Here is a 19,733-nt window from a genome sequence, read left to right on the forward strand (position 1 = left end):
AACTTGTACACTAAATTTGATGTTACCAAATTCAGTTAACCCGGGTGTTGTCGGTATTTTAAAGTTTGGTTTTATCATTCGCTGGAACCAGCTCAAAGAAGACATCGAATTTACAAGTATGGATTCTTCTTGATTTTTACATTGATTACTGTAACAAATGGTGGCATTGGAATGTAACTCTACCCTTAATAAGGCTTTAATGGGGAAAAACGTATTTGTGTTGTGTAAATCTAATATGCATTGTTTGCTAGTCATATAAATATTTTTATTTCATTATATTCTTATGTGTTTTTGACAACCTTGTCCAAAATCAAATTCGTTTTCTTCCTGAACTGAAAAGTTTTTTAATTCAGTAAACGACGAATATATATTTTCTCTATGTGCAAGTTTAATATTAAGGATACTATTAATTGAAGTAAACATATTTATGTTGGTTTGAGCCAAAGACGTCGTGTTTTCCTTGTTCTTTAATATAATTTAATAACGGACCTTCTAATTATAATTAAGATATAATCCGGAAAAGGCTTGAAACCCTCCATTAAACAAGTGTATCAACATAGTGTATATTTTAATGGAAATGGTCTCAGTTTAATTGTATTCAGAAGAGTTTAAAACATGTGAAGCATCTATTCAGTCGTATAAGCTCTTCCGTTACACTTTAACACATTAGTGCTAATCACCATATAATTCTTTATCTAACTTCTTTAGAGCTCTTCTTTAAAATTTATATTGTCTCCTATAATGTTATCTTGTGAATAACGGGTGCCCATCGGCACGTTGAGAAATTCTAAGAGGCGAATCATTTGCCAGACACTTCATTGGTTTGGTACTGTTGTCAAAAGTGATGTATCTTATTACAGAAGCAACATTTTGCTGAATGAATGTTTCTATTTAGACAAACGTATAGCTAAAATGTTCATATTGCATAATGTTGAAAATGAGATATTGCTTCAGGCTATCATAAAATTAACACTAGATAATGTCGATTTTATTGTTCAGGGTCCACCCCCGTGACAAGGAAGATGTCGCCAGTAGACTTGTGTTTGCAGCAAGGGCCGTGACGTATGGGAAAAACGGTTTTGACTTCCAGGCCCTTATATCTCCATATTCAATACCTATGGGTCATCGCTGACAATTTAATTCAATCAAAGAAAGAGTCCAATTCTAGTTCGGAGCAATTCAGGATTTGAGGAATCATGAGATGACACTACGAAATGATTTCACTAACTATAGTAGATAAAGACTTGATAACAAATTGTTGTCGGGGTAGATATTCTAGTTTGAAGAATATCAGGTAGGGGCCAATTATTTTACGGAAATATCAGTATGTTAAATCACCCATGAAATATCCCCTAATGTAGTATGCATGGTTTTTTGCATCCCTTTTAATTTGTTGTACATTGCTAGCTTAGTAACGAGGTTAAATAACCAAGAAAAACTCCTGGAGAAGACATTATAAAAATGTGTTATGCAGAGCTCTTCATGTTGATATGACACGTGTGTTTCATGAAGGTTTTACTTTCGTTTGGGTTAATGTCACGGAGACTAATACTTGCTGAAAGCGACATGGCTTTTTTGTTAGGAATAGCGACTGAAATTTACAGCAGAATAAAACCAACCATTGGCAAACATGCTTCACACATCGAGGATATTACCTTCCTAGCAGGTTAATTACAGTTTGTCCCTTTGGATTAAAAAAAGCTTCCCTCTTTTTGAAATAACAATTTATCAGTAATGGAGCGTTCAAATTTTCAAACATCTCAGTGAAACAAGCACTTAGAGACTAATAGGTTCGAGCGAGGGACCAAACATAAATTGGTTGATTTAATTAATCGCAAAGATTTCAACAATTATTTGGCCAAAATATATTTGCAAGTATAAAGCTCTTTGAAAGGTTGACAGTATTCTGCTAAGAGAGCAATGTTTGGTGACATTAATTTCGCCGGAAATTACTAGGTCTCCTGCATGGACGCGAAATAATTAATAACTTTGTAGTAGCCCATGTTATTTCTAGAACAAAATGTACTAGTCCAATATCCTATGACCTTTTGATGGTCTTATAAGCATGAAAAGGGTATGCATGTTACATGCAGTTTTGTATAATTTTTCATGATTGTTTATTTAATATTATTGTCTAGATGGTGCCTTAACTGCTGTATCTTTTAAAGTTTTCGTGGCATTTTAATATGATTTCGTTTGTTTCAGCGTCTTCGAACATTTGATTTTCTAACGGCCTCTTTCTGTTTTGGAACTAATTGGTTTTCATCTCTTCACACCAACATTTGCTATACACATTCTGCTGAACCTAACAATGAATGTCCACTAACTGGTCTGCTGTATAGATAACAAGACACAGTTCATCGTCCATTACCTTTGATATTACGTCTTGTACCGGACGTGGCCATCACATCAGAGGAGTTCGGTATGCGTGGCACGAGAGTCCATGTGTGTTTCTTATTACCAGCGAAAATACTATGGTTTCGCAGAATGCCGCTTTCATATGATAAGGAAATTATAAATATTTTTTGGAGGGGGGCACCAGACAGTTGCCCACCCACCCCCCTTATATGTGTGTTTCCCCCAAAGGTGTGTTGTTGGTTTATTTTATAAAGAGAAATTGGAAAAAAGTTTTCAAATTTTTATTGGGGTCTTTATATTTTGTCCCTTGTGTAATCTACAAGGTTGTTCTTCCGGGATAGGTTCCTTTCACCTTACTTGGAATTCCTTCCCTAGTTATATAGTTGACCTGTGCTAGAGGTCTCCTACGTCCCACGTGTGCTATGTGTATATATGCTATATTGTATGTGTGCTATATTGTTTTCGTGTAGGGACAGCATATAATTATCGAATTTCTTCCAGTTGTCTTATTTTAGTCTCAATGGATATAAATTTCCAATTTTATATATATATTTTTTTGTTGTTGTTGAATTTTGAATTTTGTTGAGTGAAACGGTGCGCTGATTATTAGGGAAAAAGCCCTATTATATCATGTGTGTGATTAAATGTGTCGTTTCTCGCATTAATTGAAAATGAGCCTGGCTGTACTCGAGTGAGGGCCCATACTTCCTTTATTCTGTATATTTCTCCCAACTCGAGCAAGCCGTCTTCTATTTATTAGTTAATTCCAAAATTTTCGAAATGTGTTTGAGTTGGTTCCCACTTAAAGCGGAGGTAACTATACTCTAAGAAGCAGTATAGTTAGAAGGCAGAATGAAGTATATAGAAAGAAAGACTCCTATCATCCTATTCTTATTTCCCTTACTCCCTGTTTTCATGTGTGTATTAAAGTGTTCTTCATGGGGTGGTTTTTCCAAGCTTTTTCATCAGCCTGTTCACTTCGCGTGGCGCCATGTGACATAGCCCCATGACGTCATCGTCTCGTACTTTCCCCATAGAGGCTCCCTGTTCCCTTCACTTCCTTATAAAATTAATTTGCGTAATTCTAATTTCTAACTGGATTGCATTCATATACTTCATTCTTTCTTTGCATTTATATATTGTATTTGGGTTAATATACTGATTGCAATTAGGTTCCAAACTGGGGTATGAGTATGGAGGCCATGGTTCGCTTCCAGTTACACGCCTTTAATGGGCTGTAATGCTGGGCCTCCCTCTCCTCCCCCTTCTTTTCGCCCCCTGCTGTCAGTTATTTCCCTATAACTATTACCTGCCCACAGGCCATCATTGTTTCTGCTACATATTCATTATTAAATATAATGTTTTTTTTAAATCTAAATTGCCATCTAGGTATAGCATACTTTGCTTTTATATTTATCCCTTTTGCATATTTCAACTATTAGTTTTAATCTACAGTAGATATTTTGGCGGTACTCTGACCATGTGCCGTGTCACTGCTACCTCTCCTGTCAACCACGCATCATGCATGTATTTGAAGCAGAGGCTTTACATTTTGAGGGATCCTTGTTTGACCCAGTGCCCCCATGCTCTTTCCCAATTAAACATATGAGTTTTCTTGTTCTACTTTACTTTTGTTATTTCCTTCTAATTGTTTCTCTTATCCACTTATAGGTAAGTTTTCATTTATATTCCACAGCTCCTTAGCATTCCTATATTTTTGTAATAATTCCATTATATTCCTGAATTTCCTTGGAACTTCTAGTTTTTTGACTAATTTATTATTCGGATAAATATCTCGTCTATTTTTCATGAAAACCAGAACCAGTATATATATATATATATATATATATATATATATATATATATATATATATATATATATATCCCTTCCCATGGTGATTATAAAATCAACTGTTTATTTCCAATAATGTTCTTTTTGAAGAACACTTTGTAATTCCTGTGAATAAATAATTTTAACAAGTATATTCCAGTCAAGTGAACGACTCGACACAATTATATTTCTGATAAGTTCTTCAAGCACGAATACAAAAGTTCAGTAAGAAGCTATTATAGTCCTCTACCTGACCTCGGGCCATAATTAACATTTTCTAAAGGAAAGTATTACATAAAGAAAAATAATTTCATTCTGGGAGAATCCAACGTTCACAAAACTATTAATTATGATTATAAGTAATTATAAATATATTACTAAAATTATAATATAACATGTTGCAAACAACAGGATGACCCGGGGAATTTCCAATGTTCGATACTCAGAATGATATAAACCCAAATCAATGATTCAGGTTAGGTACGCAATGAAGTTGATTTTCGACAAGGTCAGGTCCAGCATACAATGTTATATTATCAATAGCATATAATGAAACTTAAAAAAATAATAATATAAAAACCCAACAAACAATGCAAACTAAATATACTAATATAATCTATTTTGTTGTTTGGACCGAGTCAAGGAAATCCCAGTCAAGGGGTTATATTATTTGTCTACCCTCTAGGAAATGTCTCGTGGGGAGACAATGAATTTAACTCCGTGACTGTGGTTTCCTTATCGTGGTACAAATACAAATATATATTTTTCCTCACCCAACTGTTTCCAACTAAATTAAAATGACCAAGTAACCTTGCAAATTATTTAAAAGATTCAAAACATAGTATTCATAAGATATTATTATTACTTCTCACTCTATATGAAGGTCATCAGGTTAGTACACCTTTACAAAAATCTCAACAATTATCTAAGTGGAGTCAAGTCTTAGAAAGGGTAAAATAATCAAGAAAAAAGCTATAATTGTTATGTGCTGGAAGTATTGCGCATTGAGCATCGAGATCCACGTGCATTTGTTTATACTGCTTATTAAGATGAGTATGTTAACGAGGGCAATTGGGCGACATGTTCACACTAAATACACAGGTTAAATACAAGAGAAAATAGAAACGTCAAAAATAATTTGATAGTATTACTGTATTATCACATTTGATCGATGAATATCATTAAATTGACAGTAAATAATTAATTGATATCTTTTATACGGTATAATTTTAACTTTCATCGGTTCTAATTTGGAAAAAGTTAAATGAAAAGCAACGATACGATACTGTGCAGTACAATATGCCCACTGGGTACAGTTCTAACGAGGTGTGTAGTGTCATCAGGAAATTTCTAATTTATGGATTTTTTGGAAATGTTTTTTTCAGTCCTGGAAATATGGCAAGTGTTGCTATCACTATTACAACCATACGATATCTGGAAATCTTTTTGTGGAATAGCATGTGTATTAATGAAGCAACAACTCTGGCTGGTAAGTACACTAGCTTTTATTTGCAATCGCATTATTATTTTTGATTCAACTTTAGCGGATTATGGGTGTTCGACAAAGTTTGAAGAAACCAGTTTGGCATGACACATTTCTGGTTATTGTAGTCTTTGCAGTAACACTTCAAGTTTGGTTTGTGTGGTCAGTGATGTGTAATGCACGTGTGTCTGGAGCGCTATAAAATATCTCGATGTTCATATGCTTTTGTATGTGTGTCATTTAATGTTTTGTATGCTGTTATCGAAAATAAAGGGGCCTTACGTTCCATTATAGTGAATTTCTTTTTGTTATATAAATACTATTGTTGTTACTGGATTTTACAACAATTCCGTCAGGCACAGCAGAAGACATCACGAGTTTCGACACCATGACTGAAACGACTGGTCTGTGATAACAAGACTGAGAGAGAAAATTTAAGCTTTGCAACACAGGCAGATTTCTCTGTCGCACAGGTGAGAAATAACAACCTCTACTACTGTAAGGAAACCGCCATATATTCCGTTCAGTAGCCAATATATCTGCTTTTGGAATGATATAGCATATGTTACGTGAACTTTCGGCTTGATGATTTAGGTGGTCATGTTACGTATCCTAATATATGCAAATATAAATATCTAGTTACACCGTGCAGAGGGGATTACACACTCAATAGAGAAATGTCACGTTAGTATTAGACGAAGCTAGTCATTCACATTGTAAGTTCTGTTACAAAAGATCTCTATGTTCATACGTATATTCGTGCTGCATTCAATGTCTTGTGTCATATTGTCTCTTGTATAAGCAAAAATATAGTATGCATGTTATATGCAATTTTGTGTCATATTATATCACTACTTTTTTTAAATTGCTGCCAAAATATGCCATAATTGATTTATTTTTGTTTATGTGTTCGTGGTAACTTAAGTGATTTAGTTTGACTCAGCGTTTTTGAGCATTCGGTTTTCGACTTATCCTCTTTCTGTTTTGTGACTCATTAATTTCTTTCTGGTTGCACTTAGATTGGCTGTGCACACTCTATGGATTCTAACTATGAATGTCCTATAATCGGTGGATGGCCTGTTTATTTCTGTCTCTTCTACAGACCCTAAATTCCAATGTTCACTAAGCGGTAAATGAACTGTTGTAAACATAACGTTATACAGTTCATCGTCCATTACTCTTGACTTTACTTCTTGTACCGAACACGGCCAAGACATCAGAGGAGTTCTGTATGCGTAGTACCAAGTCCGTTTAAAATTAAATTCTGTGCAATTTACGGACCTGATAACAATCTGCCTGCACTACCTTTCAAGCATCATTTGTAGTGATCATCGATGAATTCCTGTATTTTACATTGAAAGCTCTGTCTCATGTGTCTCCAGAAATCTACTACTTTGGACAAAAGTTGGCTTGATCTTGATAAAAGTCACAGTTTGTTGCGTAATCTGTCGAACTATATTTTGTTTAGCTTTGTTGTGTCCTTTGATTGCAAACCAGCTTACTTACCTGCCAACGTTTACACCTAGTGCAGTATGTCTCCTTCAGCTTAGAAAAAAATATAGCCTAGTATTATGATCTTAAATACATTTCATACCTACACAAAATATATAGTCCAGTACAACAATCTAATGTTGCCTCAAAAATGATTTCATAATTATTTGTTACCTTTACAAAAGATTTTGTGAAAAAAGGTATTTAATGATGTATGTTTGCACTCCGTCTCCAGTATGTCCATGTAAGATATAAAATACACGAACATTTACTTACAAGATTTTCTTATTATTTGGTTTTAGTTTGTAATTATTATAATGCATACTTTCAACTGCTCTCGTATCTGTTTCTGCCCACTACAACAACACCAGTAAGTATATTAATAATAATAATAATAATAATAATAATAACTACTCAGTCTCTGTCACTACTTGCTGCTGCTCTTATATGTTGTGTTTCTTCTATTTTTAGAGAAGCTAGTTCTGCTACAAGTTCTATTGTTAGTCCGCAATAAGATGTGAAATTTAGACCAACCATTTGCGACCATTACGTTACAATGCGAATGGTATGCAGAATCTGTGAATGTTTGCGGGAGGACTTAAAACTACGAATTCACCAAAAGACATAAAAATGTAACGTGCCCAAAGAAATGTTTGTAAATAGTTTATGTTCTTTAACTGGAGGATTATACGATTAGAATTTATACTACCGACCTAACAAAAATGGTAACTACTAAAGTACAGCCGCTAGCTTTGGAGTTTGGTTTGGTTTCTGCAAGAAAATACATATAAAATCAACCTACTGACACCCTTAAAATGCATTCCTAGAAAACAAAGGCGGTTAGAATAATAAAGTATATTGCATAAACGAATCTTATTACATTACTTCTGTGTCTTTTTCTTCTTTCTTTGTGTATTATTATTATTTTTGGTCAAATCATTCAAACTGTTGCCATTTTCCTTTTCCTATCCACCATTTATTAAGGTAGCACTAAGGTAGTACTTAGGTAGTAATAATTAATCAAAGACTGATGCAGTATGAAGGGCAGGAATAACGTAGTAATTTAGGAATCATTAACATAATGTCAATATTTTATTAAGATACTATGTTATGCTCTTTATGTACAAGCTAGAAAATAGCGTGTTATTTTTAAACTTACTCCTAGATAAAAGTGATACACTAATTTCTGTATAAGTGTCAATTGATCAAGCTGAATTAGTCACCGTTGCAATGTATCTGTTTTTAGTACTTTGTTGCTGTTTTTATCTTATGGTGCTGTATTGTTAAGATAATATTTCTAGTCCTTAAGTTTTATCATGTGTGTGTGTGTGTGTGTGTGTGTGTGTGTGTGATATTTTATATAACCCTGGTGTAACAGAAGACATATTTGGTGGTGAAAAGATTGGATTGGTTAGGAAAGAAATAGTGGGAGCAAAGTAATGATCGAGAGCTAAATACACTAATTTCTGTATAAGTGTCAATTGATCAAGCTGAATTAGTCACCGTTGCAATGTATCTGTTTTTAGTACTTTGTTGCTGTTTTTATCTTATGGTGCTGTATTGTTAAGATAATATTTCTAGTCCTTAAGTTTTATCATGTGTGTGTGTGTGTGTGTGTGTGTGATATTTTATATAACCCTGGTGTAACAGAAGACATATTTGGTGGTGAAAAGATTGGATTGGTTAGGAAAGAAATAGTGGGAGCAAAGTAATGATCGAGAGCTAAATATCAATGTATTAGCATCCATTGCACCCTATATTATAACGAAACACTTTAAGCCTTGTCCATACTCATATTGATGCAAATTCTTTACAGGTCTGATATTTGTGTCTTCTATGATTTCTTTTTCTTTATCTTCGTCTTTTGCTCTCAGTTGACCACAGCTATTAGATGTGATTTGAGCTATTCATCATTCGGACTATACTTTAATATAGTACAAATAATTCGCATTGGACGGATAGTGAGAAGAGACAAGATGAAAATAAAAGTTTCAATTTGTCGATATGGCAATATTATGTTTGCATTTCATATTAATTTTGTTTTATGAGACTTGCTCGTGCGATTGAAATGAGTGTTTGTAAATTGATCTTTTGGACCGTAATAGTAATACGAATATTTGTTTCTAAACAAAGTATAAGAATGAAGCAAAATTTAAATAGTTTTGCAAAACAAAATTTTATTTTCTAAGTTATAAAATTAAAACTTTAGAGAAAGTTGCAGTATTTTGAATTAAATCCAACTGAGTTCTATATCGTTGCACACAAGTCCATAATAAACGAGTGTTCTAAATGAATTAGATGCTCCCGAATATGTTCATGTGCCAACAGTCTTGATGTATCACAATGACATTGTCCAGAACACCTTTAAATAAATTCAGAATAATCCCAGAATAATATTTCAGTTCAAAGTCATTAAGCACTTTGTGATTCGCATGAATAATTCAAAATATAGATCATGTCAAATTATATCTAAAAAACATTAAACACATCTATAGACTGATATTAAAACAAGAATACAGGAAAAAATAATGACTTAATTAATCAACTCTCGACTTTATATACATCCTTACTGCCCAGCATTGAATAATTTCCTATTTAATCCATGTCGCAATGATTACTAGGTGACCTATGTCACAATATCTCATTTCACAATAGAAGTAACATGACTGAAACATCAACTTGTTTATCACTAAAACTTGTACACAGGTACGTTATTATTTCGCACACCTTTTTCTAGCTTAGGTGCGATCTATATTAATGCATCAATCATAAGTTTCCCCTCGACTCAAAAGACCTCTTTACAACTATTGTCATAAACTGTCAAGTCCAACGTTTTCCAATTAATAAATAATTTTACTATAATTAATACATAGCCACAAATATCACAACTTCCCAATTGTCTGCCAATCGCACAATTGCAAGGTTTGTCCTCATTGACCTTCCGTAACGTGCCGCCAGCCTGTCATGCCGTGGAACTATACAACTCAACCTCCTAATACAAGGAACTATTTTTACCTAGCTATTTCGGCCTGTCAAATCATGATTTTAAGCCACATTTCGCCTGTAACTCGACAGCAAATTTATCACGATAGAAACAATAAAAGTCGCCTGCGGACGAGGGAACAGTCTCTTCTTGTTGATTCCCTTGTATAATTTACCAGTCTCCAAACATACATACTGTTCCTGGAGTCACGCGATCAATTAAAAAAAATAGATTTTAATAGGGACCACTGAATGCCAGGGAAACTCATGCAGCTCTGACTAGAATTCACCAAATCTAAAGCATGGCATCATGGAACTAATGAACACTTCACAGCGTGACATCTGCCCCTATCAATTGGCTATTTATTTCGGTATGTGGACTATATCCTCAGCACCGACTTTCCATAATAAGGCAAGTTATCACAAAAATCTAAGAAATAATTGAAGAGCGATAAACAAATGCGCATACTTCAGATTTATTACAATATTACTTTATCGCACAATAGTTTCAGTTGTATCTTCTTTTTCTAAGTGTTGTCACCATATAGGAATCAAAATTTGTAAAGAAGAAATGCCTTGTTTGACCTGAACGATTTTCTTGTCAGGTAAACAATTTCCACAGAGCAGCACTTGGATTTAGACTTTGGAACAAGGTACAGTAATATTGCCGCAATACATTGATGTCTTATAATTGATTTCGAGATAGATCACGTTGGCACATCATTTCAACGTTAGCTTTCTTCTACTGATACCGTAGCTGTTTTTAATTTTGCATAAAGTATTATTACTAACACTAAGAGCCGTATATACTGTAGTAGTGGGTGATAATCGCACCTGCTTGTTGCAACCACTGAGCCCAGTTTTCACAATCTTATTTGTTGATGAGCCTAGGGTTTTAATGGTAATTTCGCGTTAGAAATGGGATCGAGATGGGATCTAGAAAACAAGAATCTAAGCTTTGCCTAATTATTTTTAATTGATTGTACCCTGACATTTGCGTATGACGAAAATCCCAATGATCAAATGCAAATGCAATTTTGATTTGCACTTCTAAATAAAAATAAATCTTTTCGTGTACACAGTCTTGTGTTCGTGTCAGCCTTCTGTCAGAAGATAGCTAAAATAGGTATTTAGTTCTACTTCTACAGTGTACCATACATGAAGAGTAAAAACAGTACTCTAGCCTTTAGGTCTGGTTTTTGTCTAATCGCTCAACACTAGTCGTTCACAAAGAGATTCCCTATAAGGCCGACACTGTCATCGCTATTCGACATTTAGATAATGTAATCAAGTTTACTTTTCCTTTTGTCAAAACTAAGAGAACTTTGATTGTACAACTTATTTATAAATGATACTATGGGAATTTTTTTCAAAAAGACTGTCATATGTTTGATATTTCTTAAGGTTTGATATCCAAATAGGGTGAATTTATTTGTTTTTGAATTCCTTTTGCGGTCGAAAGACTGATAATTGTCTTATTTTTTAATGTCCCAATATACTGTACGCAATTTGCTGACATTATCTACGAATGATACCTAATAAATGTAGAGCTGGCTTTACAAATAACTTCCCATAGTTATTCACGTATTACCATGGAAGTTACTTCCTGAATGTGTGGCATGGAGTCTATGCCAGTTTAAACATCGGGCAATATTCGGATGTGATAACGGCTTAGTGGGGCTGCTATTCGGACATTATTTGTGACAACCTCAAAATAAAATAAAAGCAATCTCAGCAATAAATTTCTACAACATGTCAATTTTATAATCACATTTTATATCAGAGATATTAAATAAAATTGACTGAGATAATACTGTAAGGTTGACCTTTGTGTTTTTTCTTTTCTCCATCACCCCCCTTCATTATTATGATACTGCTCTTAGGTACTATTACCGCAAAGTACAAATATTATTCTAACCAAGAAGATAAATTTAACTTAGTTCTACCAGCTACGAACATTTCTTTCTCTAAGGCTAGAGTACAGTATGCCTTCGGGTTGACCAATCTTTTCTGTCAGAATTCTACCCTGTTTATTCCATTTCCTTCGTTAGCTTCACAACTTGCTACAATCAAAGCCAAATAAATTAGTTATATAAGGTGAAAGGTCCTCAGACTGTCACTAACACGGAGCTAACTGGTCTCACTTAGCCGTTGAAAACTTTAGTTTAGTTTTTAGTTATGTCTAACCCTGCCACAAGACGTCAGTAGTGTATATACAATCGTATGCTCCCTAGTCGTTACTGAGATGAACTGGCCTATTTCCATCGGTCTTGATTGGCCTCCTTGCTGATTCTATGGCTAATAGACAATTTTACTGTTTAGTTTGACGAACAAATCAACCTGCCAATCCCATTCGCACGTCAGAGCTACAACTGGGTGTGTAGACTCTCTTTTACAATATAACACGTCGGTAGATACCATCCACCGTAAATTGATCGTGACCGTTTCGGCAGATTAACAAGGGAAGAACTTTTTTAATGATGCGCATGTGCTGTCGCTTCTCTAACTGAGCTATGATAACACAGACCACAAAGTTAATATAAGACATTAATTGATGAGGTATGATTGAAAAATTCCTTTCCTTCCAAACTAAATTAATGACATATCTCAATGAATCATTTGTGTAGTGAGTTCTTAATTATACTATTTACCATTTTTCAAAATTGCGAAAGGTTTTGTCAATTCCACAATAGTTTGGCCGACTTTTTATAACGTTTCACTTAGTTCTCTAGGGAAATATTCCTTTTGATCAACTGTTTTCCTTTTGTTATTTAAAAACGACAAGAAAACAAGATATTTTCGTTTGATTTGAGGCTCTTTTCTCCGCATTTTACGCCTGATATGTTGTTAAAAGTATGTTTTACTCCTTGTATGGTATACTCTTTGTTTCCTGGCCATATATTTGACTTTTGAATCAGTACGCACTTTTGTCTCTCTTAATTCCATTCCATCCACAAACATAAGTTACGGTAAGGGACAACAACTCGAGTTATTTTGTGAAAATCATTTTTTTTTTAAAAAAACTGATCTCAATCGTTCATCTGGCCTTCACTTTTGACATTTTACCTCGCTGAATATAAAGTACATATCTTGTCTAAAATGAAAGACTGTTATAAAGCTGGATAACAGAGATAGTGGATAACAGAAATTATTGGTGCGGTAATATAATAAGTAGCAGACACTCGATCGTACGATCAGACAGACAGAAAACATCTCAACAAGATGCATTCCGCATTTTGAAAGATATATCAAAACATAGATTAGAAAGCTATATTTTGTCCACATGAGTGATCTGGAAATCTGCAACCATCCAAGTAGTTGAGTTTTTCACCTTCTTCGTGTTATAGAAAGTGACGAGATCATGCTCAGTCCTAACTTCTACTGACTTCTAATAACTGTGATGAACTTGTCTTATCTCTAGTCATGTATTTCATGTATAATAAGTTCAGAAACTACACGGCACAGCTCATTATAGAAGCGATGGACAACAAAGCCATGTTGTGGACAATTCTGGTGGTATATTTTTACTGTTGTAGAACAGGTAAGTAAAAGATACTGATGCAATTCCAAACTTTCTCAACATTCAAGTCAACTATCAATTATGTTCTATTATTACGTATCTAAAATAATTATTTCTACTCATATCATATGCACAAGATATCTGTATAGATTTGAGAGATTCTGCATTTACATAAAAATTAGATCGGCAATGGAATCATGCTGGTGAAAATTTTAAAAAAGTATTGAAAAATGACAAAATAACAAACAGAACGTCTTTTTTAATAATCTAACCTGTTGCCCGTTCCATAGCTCATCTGTTGAAGCGGAACTCACGACTGGAGTCCGTGAAGTGTCTGAATTTGTTTGTAAAAGATTGACTGTTTAAAAAATATGAAAATTATAAGACTACATTCTGTGTAATTTTATTTGTTTTCTTCTATTTCGTCATCGTTAGACGTGGATGGCGCATCTGGTATATCTTTTGCCAGATCTTACGGCAACCACATGGTTCTGCAAGGAGCCCCACATAGAGCTGTGCTATGGGGTTTTGCCCACAAGATTGGGGATAACGTGCACGTGAGTCTTAACAACAATGAGGTCACCACAACAACAGTTATTACAGACCCACATGGAGGCTCGTCGGGAATATGGAAGGTAAAACTTCCTGCTCAAACAAGCAAGGAACCATTCGTTATTCGAGTATCTTCAAGCGAAGGATCAGTATCGCTTGTTGACGTCCTTTTTGGCGATGTATGGTTCTGTTCTGGTCAGAGTAACATGGGATTCACAATGAACCAAGTAAGTCAAACCAAATATAAAAATCATAGCCTAGGCTCTAAAGTACGTCGAAAATTATTTAAGAGTTTCCTAAAACACTAATTATGCTGAACAAACTGGGCTTCGTCTTGGAGATGTTGTCATTAGAGAGTGGAAATAATTCCCTTTGATTATGTATTGTTTAATGTGTAATTTTCGTTTACCCCAAAAGCTGTACATTTGAGGTGATCATACGGTGTTCTGAAAACAATCATATAATATATGTTTTCCGTTGATTCAAAATATACTTTTATAATTTATAAAAGAAATGATGGTAAGTATATACGTCATCTTTGCTGAGATATACGTAGTATGGTTAAATATGATTTCACGATTACAATGCACGTGCTCATGAATGAAACACCTGCTATATGATCTACCAGATACGAACAGGTTACAGTATAAAAGTAACTTACGCACAATCAGATATGCTTGCAGTCGCATTTGCACGTTTAAATTCGATTAGTGTATATATATATATATATATATATATATATATATATATATATATATATATATATATATATATATATATATATATATATATATATATATATATATAGATAGATAGATAGATAGATAGATAGATAGATATAGATAGATAGATAGATAGATATATACAAATATATATATATATATATATATATATATATATATATATATATATATATATATATATATATATATATATATATATATATATATGTATATCTATCTATCTATATATATAGCTATCATAGTCACTTGTGACACAATTACTATACCGATGCATACACGTTTCAGCTAAAATCATAAATAGATACCGAACATAAAAATCAAGCAATTTTCCAGATGTATGCCGTATACAATTGTCGGTGAAAAGCAGTCTTTGAGTGCACTGGATTAAAAGCTAAGTCGTTGATAAACCGTTGCAAACGAAGAAGCCCGAATATAAAGTATTGAGAACCACCATTAAAAATAAAACTTGAATAGGGAGTATATTTAACAGTACACACAAATCCATGTATGTTAGAGAAATATGATGTAAACAAAGTAATTAAAGTTTGAAAGAAACTTGTAGGAACCACAGTTCTTTAGGTTTCGTCATTTCAGCTAGATATCAGTGCTTTTGTCGGAAACCTGACTGGAATTTATGGAGGAGTCGCTACTTTTTTAAATATTCCAAAGTTGCTTGCTGACATGTATCGCGATAATGTTTTAGAACACAGAAAATACAGATATGTGAATGTTAGATAGGTCATTATTTTTGTTTTCCTTATGAGTTGTGAATGCTTTACTAATTTCAATAACTGGAAATCTACACAAAAGGGATACTACACATAAATACTTCTTAAAGTGATTAAGGTGGTGATAGCTAAATGTTTTGTGAATTCCATCTAAACTCCTTGATTTGTTAATGTTTATTTTAGTAATGCTAGCAATATCAATAATATCAGGTAATGTAATTAGGTAGATACTACAATTAACATGATTTGGTACCCTTTCATTAAAGAATACAATGCGTTTATTTTTAACATAATTTCATAAGCCTCATCAAATAGATGCTTATAATTTATTCCAAGCAGACATAGAATCCTTGCGACTAAAAATGGGATCTAACGCCCAGCTACCATGCACAAGAACCCTAAGCCATTCACTTGTACATTTATCTTTCACAAAGGGGTAACTGGAATTTACATTTAAAACATTGAATCCATACTTGGTTTCCACCTGCAAACGGACTTTGTCCCTTACAAGTTATGTCTACTGACAGTTTATTTTTATTTAATGCTAAATATATTCATGTTTATATTCAAATGAAATGGTGTGTTTGCTAGGTTTTCAACCACACTGAGGAGCTGAAGGAGGCTGCGAAATATGCAGAGATTCGAATGTTCAATACAAAACGGGATACTTCTAATACATCGCTCACAGATTTGTCTTTCGTGAACGAGTGGTACATGCCAAACTCAAGTATGATAAATTTTGTTTTTCATTTATTTAAAATCTTGGTCACTTTATTTAACCCCACCTAACCGATGCTGTAACGTACATGAAAAAATGCAAGAAAATCATTTTTATTTGGGCTATTTATGACTTGAACGTATTAATTCGCTACTGTATAACGGTGGAACATTTATTATTTTTGTTAATGTACTATTTGTTCTGTATTGTTTTCTTGAAACTCAGACTCACAACAAAGACTATGGGTATTATTTTATATTCGGCCAATATATCCATCATACTTCCATCGAAACAAGCAAAACATTGAAAGATAATACTTCTAAAACTAAAATTAACATAAAATGATTTTAAAGGCGACGATGATCAAAGTACCAATTTTGATCAGTCTTGCAATATATATCTTGTATGGTGAATAATGCACATGAGTTATATTTACGGCACTTTTTAACCTCAAAATAATTTCTTCCTGGAGAAGTGAAAAAGTGAAGCTGTCATGGTGTTACAATTTGACGTAAAAGTTTTACCTTTGCACAAGAGTAGTTTGGATGAGGATTTCGGGGCATGCAATTTGTTCCATTGTCACGTAAGCAGGTTTTAGGTGTATGATAACTACAGAGAATGTATAAATGGGATGCTTTAAGTCTGAGAATACATGTTCTAAATATGTATTTCTTAACACTCTGAAAGAAACGCTTAAAAGGACTACAATACTAAAAATTCAAACCTTTCAAACGTTATTGGAGCTCGAACGTGTGCTGTCCCAAAGTACGACATTTCAAGATGAATATTGTGTTATTTGCTATTGTCAATTTATATGTAAATCTAACACATAACCTTGACTAGATACTTCTAAAATTAGTAACAGTGTGTATATTGTAGTTTCTTATGTGTAATGGCTAAGGACAGAAAACGAACTTCATTGAAAATTATTACAGCTTGGCCTCCAGTGACAGCCAATCAAATCTTGTCTGTGTGCTGTTAAATATACCGAGCACATTAAGTAACTTTTCCGAATATTAACAATGTCCCCCTTGTATGTCACGTTTTTATTTCATGCGAAAATAAATTAATTAAATCATTATTTTTATCCATTTTTCTTCATTCAGCAACTCTTGCTAGTTTCTCAGCTGTGTGTTGGTTGTACGGCAAGTACCTGTACCCACACATACATCGGCCTATCGGACTAATCGAGTCGGCATGGGGAGGAACAATAATTGAAGCCTGGTCCTCTCACGAAGCTCTGGCTAAATGTCCCTCTTCTGGACACAGAGTCAACAGGTTTATAAGATTTAACGTCATCTCTATATTGTGCTTGTCTGTGTATCTTCATTGCTTATCTTCTTTCATGTTATGATATTCGATCGTTCTGATGATTAATTAGTAGGTTGTTTGATATTCATTTGTTTCATGCTTCTCTTTCGATTATATGTTGCAATTGTTTGTTTTTTGTTTTTGTTTTTTTCAAGGGCGGTGAATCAAAACACGCCAAGTGCGTTATGGAACGCAATGGTCAACCCATTCTTACCGATGACTATTTATGGGGCGATATGGTACCAAGGTAATTTAGAAACATCTTTACAATTTAAAGATGATGAATTTAAATTCCCAACGTTTTGGCAAATAGAGTATTTATCAATTTTTGGTGTTGAACTATAAATACCGTATATTATGTCTACAGAGAGTGTTTAAATATTTCACCTTTAGTGCCACTTTGCAATTATAATGGTTGATTTTGTAAAATAAATTTTGCGTCAATCCCTTCTGGTACATATTAAAATAAAAAACGAGAAATGATTAATTTGTGCAAAATAATAGTTTAGAAAACAGAACTACATATGTTTGGAAACTTAGAATAATTTAGCATTTAAGCAAAGCATATTTTGTGTATCATTCATTTGATTTTGTCACACAACCATTTCCATTGAGATGTCATTTCGTCCACAATTGTATTTAGTAATGCTGATTGCTGATTTCGTCTAATTAGCACTTCCATCACACTTTGTTTCTAAGTCTACAATCAAATACTGTCTCAGATACGTTGCTGCAGCTCTAGACCTTATAAAATATAGACTGAAAATTAGCATTTCGACATAACTTAATTATGAAGTGAAGGAAAATCAATAAATAAGGAAATATCATCTGCAAATTCAAACAGCCTATTGAGTAAGGAGTTAGTAATGCTCCTATTTTTTCTCGATATTGTGCACTTAATCAAACCTATGTTTTGACGTACATGTTCCATAGTGTAACGAATTATTAGTGAAATAACGATTCTGTTTATTTTGTTATTTTTGTTACTTATCGAGGTTAAAGATTTATACGCACTACCCCACCCCCGACCCCCACCTTATTTTTCCCACATTTATCATTTACAAATGTGTGCGGATGATACAGTAAACAATTTTGCCAGTAACCTCTACCACGGGCGTCTATTAGTATCGTTCGCACGAGGGCGCGAATTCGTGTGCGTTTGATGCGATGGCAATGTCATGCTTGGTAGAATGCAGTAAAATAGATATATAACCCAACGTAACCGCTATTATCATATTAATATTGTCAATTACTCGTTAATGAAACCATACCAATGATTAGTATGTTCTCGAAAGCTGAAACAATATAAGTGAAGTTCTTAGTTTATTGGCAAACAGTTTTCAATTTTCAACGCCTGTGAATCATTGTGGTTGATGCTCCGGTTCCCAATCATTACTCAGAGTTGTTTGTGGTTTTCCATTTCCGCAGTGGAACTCTCTTGTGATAATCGTGTTTTCATCGAGAGCCATGGAGTACAGCAAGGTAGTTGACCCCTTTCACAATACGCATTTCGGACGAATTGCTGTTCCTGATATCGATCAAATCTAGGCCATCCCTGCTTGGTGAATGTTTAAAATGACTAGGAAATGGAGATCGGCGTGGAAATAGTTGCAAACGTTTTATCAGATGTGTTCGCATTTAATACCAATTAACATATTTAACAGTTTATATTGCTGTAAATATAAGTAATGCAAGCATGAAAAAGATGTAAATTGAATAATCATTTTTATATACTAGTAATATCAGTATTTGTACATTTGTAGATTTGGTTTCCATAAAAACGTTGGCAAGCTAAGCTTGAAGAGTAAAGATTCAATGTGCTGTGTGTTTGGATGCATCAACATTCAATATGAGAAGGAAGGTATATCGACTAGTTTTGTCTTTAGAATCCGTACAAATGTTCTGGACAACAAAAAGCTGAAGGAACGTTGATGTAGTCTGATTGAGAGATAGGATGGTCGTGTTGGCTTTAACCTGAAGTCATCTAGTTATTTATTTTAGTGAGTCTGGCATCAG

At 33.8% G+C, this 19,733-nt stretch overlaps 1 protein-coding gene across 1 annotated transcript in view; it reads left to right on the plus strand.

Annotated features, from left to right (window-relative positions):
* The window catches only part of LOC149792241 (uncharacterized), a 53,069-nt gene that overhangs the window by 26,156 nt on the left and 7,180 nt on the right, over positions 1 to 19,733 (plus strand). Inside the window, exons 10-14 of the mRNA XM_089969548.1 lie at positions 13,542 to 13,686; positions 14,101 to 14,444; positions 16,280 to 16,415; positions 17,513 to 17,684; positions 17,873 to 17,964. Coding sequence (XP_089825674.1) covers positions 13,542 to 13,686; positions 14,101 to 14,444; positions 16,280 to 16,415; positions 17,513 to 17,684; positions 17,873 to 17,964 — 889 coding nt within the window. The remainder of the gene's footprint in view (positions 1 to 13,541; positions 13,687 to 14,100; positions 14,445 to 16,279; positions 16,416 to 17,512; positions 17,685 to 17,872; positions 17,965 to 19,733) is intronic.

This window comes from Sinohyriopsis cumingii, chromosome 9 (genome assembly GCF_028554795.1).
Source record: "Sinohyriopsis cumingii isolate HCF-2022 chromosome 9, ASM2855479v2, whole genome shotgun sequence".
Taxonomy (NCBI): Eukaryota; Metazoa; Mollusca; class Bivalvia; order Unionida; family Unionidae; genus Sinohyriopsis; species Sinohyriopsis cumingii.